General features: G+C 40.0%; 3 protein-coding genes across 4 annotated transcripts in view; 1 reads left to right on the forward strand and 2 right to left on the reverse strand.

The window, feature by feature from the left end:
• The window catches only part of LOC130685510 (protein prickle-like), a 47,819-nt gene extending 42,335 nt beyond the window's left edge, over positions 1 to 5,484 (reverse strand). Inside the window, exon 1 of the mRNA XM_059494734.1 lies at positions 5,197 to 5,484. Within this exon, the coding sequence (XP_059350717.1) occupies positions 5,197 to 5,229 (33 nt within the window). The 5' untranslated portion in view covers positions 5,230 to 5,484. The remainder of the gene's footprint in view (positions 1 to 5,196) is intronic.
• Positions 5,485 to 5,786: 302 nt separating this feature from the next.
• Positions 5,787 to 7,094, forward strand: LOC130685550 (tafazzin-like). Of its 2 annotated transcripts, none has more exons than XM_057508862.2 (4): positions 5,787 to 5,952; positions 6,064 to 6,151; positions 6,224 to 6,352; positions 6,414 to 7,094. In XM_057508862.2, the coding sequence occupies exons 1-4, from the start codon at positions 5,914 to 5,916 to the stop codon at positions 6,962 to 6,964; spliced, it is 807 nt and encodes a 268-aa protein (XP_057364845.1). In that variant the 5' UTR covers positions 5,787 to 5,913; the 3' UTR covers positions 6,965 to 7,094. The 2 variants fall into 2 exon arrangements, with proteins under 2 accessions (XP_057364845.1, XP_057364846.1); XM_057508863.2 differs by having other exon boundaries at positions 6,064 to 6,136.
• A 1,590-nt stretch (positions 7,095 to 8,684) lies between these two features.
• On the reverse strand, positions 8,685 to 10,113 carry LOC130685544 (transcriptional regulatory protein AlgP-like; the record flags this gene model as incomplete). The annotated part of the gene is made up of 3 exons (XM_057508856.2): positions 8,685 to 9,038; positions 9,205 to 9,332; positions 9,502 to 10,113. Coding segments are annotated over 3 exons (1,002 nt in total), but the record flags the coding sequence as incomplete, so codon positions are not given.
• Between the last annotated feature and the right edge of the window lie 286 nt (positions 10,114 to 10,399).

The raw sequence follows: 10,399 nt of genomic DNA on the forward strand, positions 1-10,399 counted from the left end.
CAGTGGCCATGGATTGATTTTTATTCAAAAAAAAAAAAAAAATTATGACCCAATGGTCGTGTGTCAACTTTGACTACACGATACCAATAGAGGAGAGGAAAAATTAGAACGTGATAGGACGGTCGTAGTGTCCTTCACATGATCATTTGAAAAATAACGAGAAAAAGAGGGGGGAAACACAACGACGCCCCAGGTGAAATGGAATAAATAAGGCGGCGTGTTACAAAAGCCTAGAGGTGGTCTAAGAAAAAAAAAATATTCTTTTTTTTTTCGGCAAATGATTGAATTATTCACACGGAGCCTTTAAATACCCTTAGGTTTGCCACACAGCACGCGCTTTCGTTCCGGTTCATTCATCATCATACACAAAGTTTTTTCTCTCTTGAATTATTGGCTTAAGTTAATGAACGAAAACTAGGCACTCGTCGTAAGTCGGAGAAAATAATGAGCCAGTCTCACTATTGAAACAAAAAAAAACAATTGAATACATTAAGCGATCTCGTCCCGATAAAATAATAAATAAATCAATTCAGGTAACCCCTCAAATAAAAAATCATAACGGCCGCCCTTGAATAATTCAGTAAAAAAAAAAAAAAAATCTCACGGACAAAAAGTAAGCCGAGATTTCATAAAGAAAAAGAGGCGAACACACACAAGAAAAATCGAACGTACTACAAGTTCACGATGTTATCACGCGCCTCTGTTTCGGTGTTTGTGATCGTACCGAGAGAACTTTTGGCCTATTGAAAAAAAAAAAAACTACTTGATTTAAAAGCACTCGAAAAAAAGAACAAGAGAAAGGCGGAAGGACACGTTTTCTCCATTTAAGGTGCCCCCCGTTTTTTTTTTTTTCCCCTCTCTTTTGCTGGCGACCCATTATCGATTCTTCTTCTTTTTCCTGACTGGAAAACTAGAAGAGTCGGTGATAATTTTTCTATTCGATAAGCGTCTTATTGAAGTCCAAATACAGATTGAGGTTCAAGATGGAACAAGGAAAAAAAATAAAGGAATATAAAACAAAAAAATAAATAAAAATAAACAAAGTCGCTTGCGACTCTCGAAAGGTCATACCAAAAGAGAGCCTGTTATGCAAATTGACGACCGGTGATGATCAAGCCAGTTAATTCTCCGGGAAAAACAAACACAGACACACAAAGAAAACTTGTGTGTTAAGACTATATAATATGTTGTTTAGATGTTGACCTCTTCAAAAAAAAAAAAAAAAAAAAAAAGAAAGAAGACATGTTTATAGACTTGTACGGAATCCGAATATTTTTTTTTTTTTTTTCGGTTAGGTCAACCGAACCGAAACAGGAAAAAAAAAATGCTCTCTTGATTTTTCCTGAAAAAAATGACGTATTTTCATGCAACTATTTTTTTTCCTTTTTAATCTTTGTAAGAGGAAGAGAAACAACAAAAACATCTGTCATTCAAAGTGAGTAGCTTCAAGCAATTTTCAAAAGAGAAAAACTTTAAAAAGACGAACAGATGATGCCGCAAAAATCAGCACAAAAATTCATCATAAACGAAAATAAATCGACCATTTCTGATAGGATTTTGAAAAGCGAACAAACTTCATCGTCAATGCAACAACTTCGTGATCACGTCAAGCATATACTCAAAGGTACACTACAAGGAATGTTTACAGTAGCCCTCGCGCCCCCTCCAGCATTATTTTCAAACGTCTCTTACGGTACGCTTTACAAGCCGTAGAACCCACTTGTTGAGCTCATCATCAGGTAGATTTTCTTCTTCTTCCCTCTGTCGAAAAAAAAAAGTTCTCTGTGGGCAGACACCCATTAAATTGTTTAGTCCCGCTCTATCGCCCATCTGTCGTCTCTCGATTCCACGTCATCTTTTTTTTATTTTTTATCTTCTTCTACTTTAGGTACGTTGGCGAACGAGTTTCTGTGGACAAGTTAAAAAAGGTGTGCCACCCTGCCGACAGGTGCTAGTTGTTCGAAACCTTAAAGACGACCTTGCCAGCAACAAGTTTCAATCCGTTTCATTTTTTTTTTTTCGTGTTGCAGATTTATTTTAAAAAAAAGGGGGAGAAAGAAATAGAATAGAGGGGATGAAAAAACGCTGGCTCAACGCTTCGGACTTGGGTACATGACGGCTCGTTCATCACTAACCAACAAAAAGCCAATGCTCCGCCGACTAATTCCATTCGAGAGGCTATTGAATAATTCAAGCAACGGTAGTAGTAGATTTCTTAGACATTTTCCTTTCTTCTCTCAGCGTCGAGCGTGCAAACAACAAAGAATAAGAAAAGAAGATATTACAATATATCGACACGTGATGACGTCATTGTCGGGTACCGTGAGTTACACAAGTACCGCCCCCATGTCTTTTAAAAAAAAACAAAAAACATGATGATGCGAAAGCTGAGCGGGACGTAGAAAAAGCATATGGCGCGTGAAAGTATTTCTTTGAAAGATAAAAAAATATTTCCATACTGCGAATAGCATGCGGTCTGGATAATATTACTTGCGCCAGTCGATAGTAAATTCAATTGAGAGTGTCAAAGCTGATAAAATCGCACAACTGTTTTTTTGTGGGCGGTCCACTGCAAATTTTAAACACGATGTTCAACAGATTTTGGAATTAAATGTTCTGGACAAGTGTAGTAGATAACCTTGTTGATTTTAAACTCCCATGACCCCGTTGAGGTCGATTGACGACCCTAACGGACGCAAGACATAAAAGTAAAACAAGGAAAAAATCATCAGTTGTTCAGAAAATGTCCAAATACAACTCGATTCCATCAATCGTACAAAACTAACAAGTTCACGTTTTTATTTTTGCTTAATGAACAATCACCTTAAATCGAGATCTGGTTTTCACAGAATGTTTCCATGCTAATGAAAACGAGAAAAAAAGAAACAATTCAGGATTGAATCAGACAGATCTGCTGATGTTTGGAATTGCAATCAAGTTTGTCAATCATTGTCGATGTGTCCAGGTGGTCTAATCAATTTAATCTTTTCTTTTTGTTCGTGAAAGAAAGATTCGTTGGCAATGATGAATTGTGTACTACGCCATTGTTTTTGTGTTCCCGTTTCTTTTTAAAAATTCAAGTTTTCAGTAATAATTAGAATAAACAAACGAATAGGTAACCGGTTGACAAACTTGATTTTAGAAAGATGAACTGATGAACTTTACTTTAAGGGATCTAAAGATTCGAATAAGAGATGAACTTGAATTCAAAATAAAATGGAACCGTTGAATATTTATATGCAAAGAAGGCCCTTTGCATTCTTTTTTTTTCAAACCAACTAAATCCAGCCTTACTCCTCCTCTTTGACACGGGGGCATTTGTATAAGTTGCATCATTTCACAAAACCGTAACTTTAACGCACTGTCAACTAAATAGAATCCAGTTTGGCTGGATTTTAACGGGGCGCGACACACAGTGGCCGGATTCTTCGTCAACTAGAGTTGTTGACGAAGTTAAGAAGAGAACGCAAAGTCCCAAGCTATTGTAACCGGCCAGCCTTATAACGGGCTATAAAAAGAGCTTGGGCAAGTCGTTTTTTTTTTCTTAACTTCTTTTTATGATTCTAAAGCATTCAAAAAGGACTTCTACAAAAGGAGATAATGTTGCCTATCAAAATAATAAAATGGGGGGGGGGGGGAAATAGGGAGGAGGGTTGAGTTTGTTTTTTTTTCTCTTTATTTGTGTTAACTATTTTTGTGAAAAAAAAAGGGAATTCTCGAGAGTATTTGTTTAGTAGACGTATAAGTCATGCTGGATCACAAAAGAATCTTCCGCAGCCATTCTTTTATCAAACGGAATTTTTGACCGAAATTTCCTTTAGCGGTTGAAAGCAAACAACTCGTGAACCCTTGAAGGGAAACAAACAGTAGCTCTTGTGAACGCCTTGGGGTTACGTGATTCATCGACGTTACATTAGCAAAAGATAATTAAAGGTTTGGTTAATCCGATCACAAGTCTCAATCACACACACCCAAAGTGACCCCACAGAGCGCAACGAAAAGATGAGGAAAAAATGAGTTTAAACACTTTCAGGGTGTCCTTTTCTTTAAACTGGAAATTGATTGGTGTTTTGAATAAGCCAATGAGAGACTCCAATAAGCAAACGATAACATCGGAAAAGAAAGTCATCCAATTGTAACCAAGGCCACACCTGACCGCCCCCCATTCCAATGATTACACACACACAACCTCGATTGGTTAAAAAAAAAAAAAAAAAGCGCACACAAACAGCTTGTTATTTCAACATCATTAGCCATCCATACATGTAGAAAAGTCGACTTTGTAATAATACTAGTTGCAGTACGTTTCCAAAGAATTATTCCTGCGTGTGTGTGTGTCAATCATAGGTGTTACGCAAACAAGATGCAACGACTTGATCACTAGCATTTTTAACTTGGAAAAAATTCAAAATGTTGTAGAAAACTAAAAGAAAATCGTCGTAGACGCACAGAGAAAATCTTTGGTTTCTGGCTCTGATGGTCGTTAACTATAAAAGACATCCTGTCGGTGGAGGGGGTTTGGGAAAAGTCTCGAAAATAGAACTTTTTTTTTTCTGAACACCCAGAGGCAAAAAAGAAAAGCGTAGCAGTTAGGGGGTAGTGAAAAGAATAAGATCATGAAGAAGAAAACCTTTAAAAACTGTGTTGTAATAATGAACTTCGTTTTCTTCCCACTCCTCCCGTTTGGTCAAAAAATAAAATGGCGGCACACCTGGCATGACATTCAAAGCAGTTGAAACTGCCCATTATCGTTTTGTCCACGCGGTTTTGCGAAACTAACCCTCCCTCCAGAAATGTTTCTCATTTTAGTCGAATGTCGATTTAGCTTACCCTTTCCCAAGAGTTCGAGAGAAGGATGGGTGCACAAAACAGGGAAATGCTCAGTAGCTTCGTATGCTAATTATTCCGATTTTTCATTTTTAATTTGAAAAATTAATAGTTTAAGATTTTAGCCCTTTTTTCACAAAAAGCGGCAAGACGATAAAAACGTGGGTGACTGGTTTGGAGGAGCGGTCTCGTGGCCGTATGCAAATGATGATTTCTATCACTGAATAAGTAAGAACCAGCATCTAGTCTTATCACTTTTTCTCTTTCTCAAAGACAATGTCTATTAAAATGAACATGAAACTTTCCTGGCTATCTCATACTAGTCAAAAATCACGTAACACGAGTTTTAAAAGAATTTACAAAACTGACCATTGTTGATGCTGGAGAAATGCTGGTGTTCATCGCGTGGTCGGTTTGCTTCACGTTGTCGAAGAAATCCACAGAAAGTTAGACGTCTCTGCCGACACTATTTATACCGGAAACTCACACACAAGAAACTGTTGATATTTCAGACAGATGCCTGGAAAATCTGGAAATAAACACAAGCCGGAACTGTACCCTCTTCGACCAAAAAAAAAAAAAAAAAAAAAAAAAGTTTCAATGCAGAGATTCAACGTAACACGTCCGAATGGAACGGCAACTGGGCGCCAACTGATGATGTTCAGGACTTAGACGAGAGACAACAAGACTTTGCGCGCGCTCACAGCCCAATGTGGCACTAGCCATTGAGATTAACGGTTTTGATTCTTCGGCATACCAACAACTCGTTTTGCTAAAACTGAGACCGTCTTCGGCTTGGCTAACATTGGAATTCTTTCGTGCCAATTGTCCCTACAAAAGGGATTAATTATGCATATTTATTCTCTCGACAGAATGACTTTTTTTTCAAGTTGCCTGAGGCATAACAGTGCCATCTTTCGGTGACGAAGCCAATCTTTTGGGTCCGCCCAACGAAAAAAAGAAGGGACTTTTCGGGATGGCAATGAGGGCAAATTGACTTGGTATTGTTTATTTTTATAATCAGTCATTAGTGAGTTCCGTTGTCTTTTTATTTGATTCGCATGTTGTTTTAAACTAGTCGTTTCAATGAAAGATATAGTTCCTTGGCCATTCCCGAAGTCGCTGGTGAGTTAAAATGGGTTATCATTCGTCAAAAAAGTCCATTAGAAATGGAATAGCATGCCGATTGATTTCAGATAAAAATCGACAGTGGTTTTATCCCTTTTTCTGTTTTAGGATGGATTTTTATGGCGGCTGTCGAGTCGTTTCATCATCGCGACTGTGGGCTTTATTGGAAAATTTATACTCAGTAACAGCACCCCATGTAATATTCTGTAGTGGGTAGAGCATGTTATTTATTGGCCAAAATTGGCATTTCTTTTTTTTCACTATGCAGATGTGATGAACTCCACGAGAGTGGTCAATAGACATGTATTAGTTGACGTGTTGGACAGCAGACCTTGCCATGTTCCTGTGATCACTGTAGCAAATCATACATCATGTTTTGATGACCCTGGACTTTGGAGTATGACAACAAATTTACATGCTTGTATAGTTTTAAAATATCTATATATTTTTTTTTGCAGGTATTCTCCCTATCAGACATGTGTTTAACATTGATGTAATTCGGTGGTCTCTCACCGCTCATAATATCTGCTTTACTAACAACATGCACTCTCAGTTTTTCGCAAGAGGGAAATGTGTCCCTGTTGTCAGAGGTGGTGGTGTTTATCAACGTGCCATGGATTATTGCATTCAAAAATTGAATGAGGGGCAGTGGGTTCATGTCTTCCCTGAGGGAAGAGTAAACATGGATAATAGCTTCATTCGTTTCAAATGGGGCGTAGGCAGGCTCATTGCCGAGTCTAAAGTTATGCCCATAGTAATTCCATTCTGGCATTGCGGAATGGATCAAGTTTTACCTAACGAATATCCCTATCGTTTTCAATGGGGCAAACAGGTGTTGGTCAATTTTGGCCAACCCATCGATTTGAAAGCAGTTATGCAGCATGCCAAAGATGTAGATGCTGATGATGTGTTGACTCGCAAGATGATCACCGACAAGATTCAGGAAGAAATGATGATTCTCAAGGACCAAACTGAGCGAATGTATTCGAAACTTAAAAAGACAAGCTGAGTTTAGTATGAAAAGTGTACAATATACAAATACAGAGCTTAAGCACTGAATGGTTAATAGTACAACAAAGAAATGATTGCTGTCTATACTACACAGTCACAAGTCAAATACATTTGTATTTGTTATTAAATGTTTATCGACTGTATTTGTACATGTTGACGCTCCCATTATAGCCAATGTACCGTTTCGGAGAGACATCTGCCATGCACTGTCGTCTTTTCCTTTAAGTGATTCACGCAGCCCCGGTTTCAAGTTTTGCCGTCGCACACAGCTCTTCCCCCCTGCATAGACATTTGCATTGTTCTTTTCGGAATCAAGGTTTCTCTTCGTACGCCACCACCGCGTTACGGTACATAAAGGAAAAGACCAACACGGATCTGCACCATTAAGAGGCTATTGTTTGTTGGCCCGCCGAACGCTTTTATTCCCGCAGATAATCACACATGAGCCACCCGCGGGCCGACTCGTCTCGCCGAATCAAAAGACGTAAAACGTGTTAAAAAAGCAAACGAAACTCTTCCACTTCAAAAAAACCTTTTTACGCGGCTAATGCGAAGGAAAATCATACCGGTGTGCCTCGCCACAACAAGAATGGTCATTGTTGACAAAGCACCAGTACTACCATCAGGAGGGCATTACACACAGCCACCGACTGTTGCGGCTACTTAAAAGAAGTCTACCGTCACTACCCAGGTAACTGACAAAATAACCGAACGAAAAGTGGCACAATCGTGCCGCATTCTTTCCCACAAGATTCTAAATTTTATTCTTTTCAGAGCTACTAGCAGGAACGCTAGCTTCTTTGTACCGGGTGCACTCTTTCTACGTCTCGGTCCTAATCAGGAGTGCATAAGCTACATAATAAACCACGTTGATGAGTAGAGATTAGACTACGAACCCATGCAGCTCTCGTTAAAAATTTTTGAACACAATCGTACAAACTGTAAGTCATCATCTAGTTGGTTGGGCATTGGGCCCATTCTAGAAGAGTGCTTAACCACATAACGAATGTCCCAAATTCTTACACATTGGATTCAAGACGAAGCCATCAAAAATTTTTGTCAAAAAAATGAATTTTCATCGATCTTTTACCTCACAGAAAACTACACATCAATGGGAAGTAAAACATCGCAAAACATTATCTTTTATGATAGCAGACGGGCTAGCAATAATCACAACAATGGGAGACCATAACAATTTTCGAGGTGAACGTTACCGGTAAGACTACCCGTCGAGACTGCGTTTCCTGATGGCCACATACACCGAACGATGACACCAACATGGAGTCCGATTGCTTCCAACCGACCATTTTATAACATTGCTTCATAACAATAATAACCTTGAACAATCTCTAAGGGTAGATAGAGATAGCGTGTCACAAACCTATGTTAACGAAGGACTGAGCTTTTCAAAGAATATGCCGTAGCATATATTCTTTTTTTTAGTCAACCATCTCCGTCATCATACGATTCGTTCCAGATAACTATCGTACTACGAAATACCTGTGTAACAACCATTCTATGCTGTCCATCTTCCGTGGAAAACCGGATTGCCTCACATCGCTCTAAACATTAATATTGGCTGCCTATTATCATGACATCGTTGTCAAAGTAGTATTCCATACATTTTCCACGAACTCTGGGCGTTGACAACCCAAATAAAGCGACCTGCAGGAAAACAGAAAAATTCAAGATAAAGTAGATGGAAAAAATATGAACTGTCCGTGGAATTCGGGTCGTGTAATCGATGGAAAAAGGATACAACATAACGCCGCTTTTCCGGACATCGAAAACACCACAACCAACGAATCGTTTAAATGATTCCGATCTTGTTGGCAACATCCAAGGCATCGTAGTCGGGCGCCAATCGTACGTAGGCTTTCTTCTGACCATCGGGGCGGTTAAGTGTGTTGACTTTAGCCACATCGATGTCGTACAATTTCTTGACAGATGAGCGGATCTGATGTTTGTTGCAGCGGGGATGGACGATAAAGACCAGTGTGTTGTTGTCTTCGATCTTCTTCATGGCCGACTCAGTGGTAAGTGGGTGCTTGATGATATTGTAGGCATCCATCCTAAACGGAGATATGTCAATTAGCTTCACGTTTTATACACACCCATTTCTACAAATGATTTGAAAGGTCAGTTAGTGTTTAATGGTTTGTCAATCATGATTTTCTGAGAGATTCCCACACAAAAGTTCATCATAAAACAAGTCACAGTAACATATAAACTACGTACTTGCTCCTCTTGGGCGCCGATTGCCTAGGGTATTTCGGGTTGCGGGGAGGTCGGAAAGTCTTGGGACGCCTGAATTGCACTGAAGTGCGGATCTTCCTTGTTCGGGTTCCATGCAGGCCCTTGATAACCTGTGCGAAGAAAGAATCATTAAAAATAACTGCAGCATGATGTATCAAAAGCAGATTCATAATCTGTCAGTTCGTGCAATTGTTGTCTTTTCACCTTCAATCAGAGAGATTCCCACACAAATATTCATCACAAAAATAATAGCTAACATACTAGTAAAGGCACCCTCACCTTTCTCTGAGTGGACAAAGCTTTTGTGGCAGCAGTCTTGGCCTTAACAACTTTTCCACCAACAACACCCTTCTTCAAACCAGCCTTAGCAGCTCCTTTAGGGGCACCCTTTGCTGTCGTCTTAGCAGCAGCCTTTGATCCTGTTTTGGCTGGTGCCTTTGCTGCTGTTTTGGCAGCAGGTTTCTGGTTACCCTTTGCAGCTCCTTTGCCAGCAGCAGCTGGGACTTTAGCTTTAGCTCCAGCCTTTCCAGCAGCTCCTTTCGCAGCAGCTCCCTTGGCAGCGGGCTTAGCAGCAGCAGGCTTGGCAGCACCAGCTTTGGTTGCAATCTTCGGCGCAGCTGCAGGAGTTTTGGAACTACCTCCTTTAGGAGCAGCAGCTGGGGCTTTCGCTCCTGCTTTGGGGGCAGCAGCAGCCTTAGGTGCAGCAGCGGCAGCCTTAGGGGCAGCAGCAGCAGCCTTTGGGGCAGCCGCAGTCTTTGCGGCTTTGGGTGCAGGTCCAGCAGCTGCTGCTGGTTTGTCTGCTGGCTTCTTCTTGGGCTCAGCCTTAGCTCCACCTGCAGCAGCAGCAGCAGGGGCAGCCTTCTTCTCTTCCTTTGCTGAATTAGAATCAAGCGGTTAAATTACTTGCTAGTATGCGCTTGAACGATTATTTTAATTGCAATGAATGGTTATCGTTGAAGCACAATTGACAATACACGTGGTTTGACGGGACCAAGTCCTTATTGATTGGTATGATATCTAAATTTCATCACACTATTGAAAATGTCAATCAATGAAAACCACCAATTGCACTGCTATGACATGAAAGTAATTAGTTACTGAAATTAACATGTTACGTCAAGTAATATACGAAATTATTCTCACCGGGTGGCTTAGGTTTGGGCGCCATGATGTATCC

This window comes from Daphnia carinata, chromosome 3, assembly GCF_022539665.2.
Source record: "Daphnia carinata strain CSIRO-1 chromosome 3, CSIRO_AGI_Dcar_HiC_V3, whole genome shotgun sequence".
In the NCBI taxonomy this organism is placed as follows: domain Eukaryota; kingdom Metazoa; phylum Arthropoda; class Branchiopoda; order Diplostraca; family Daphniidae; genus Daphnia; species Daphnia carinata.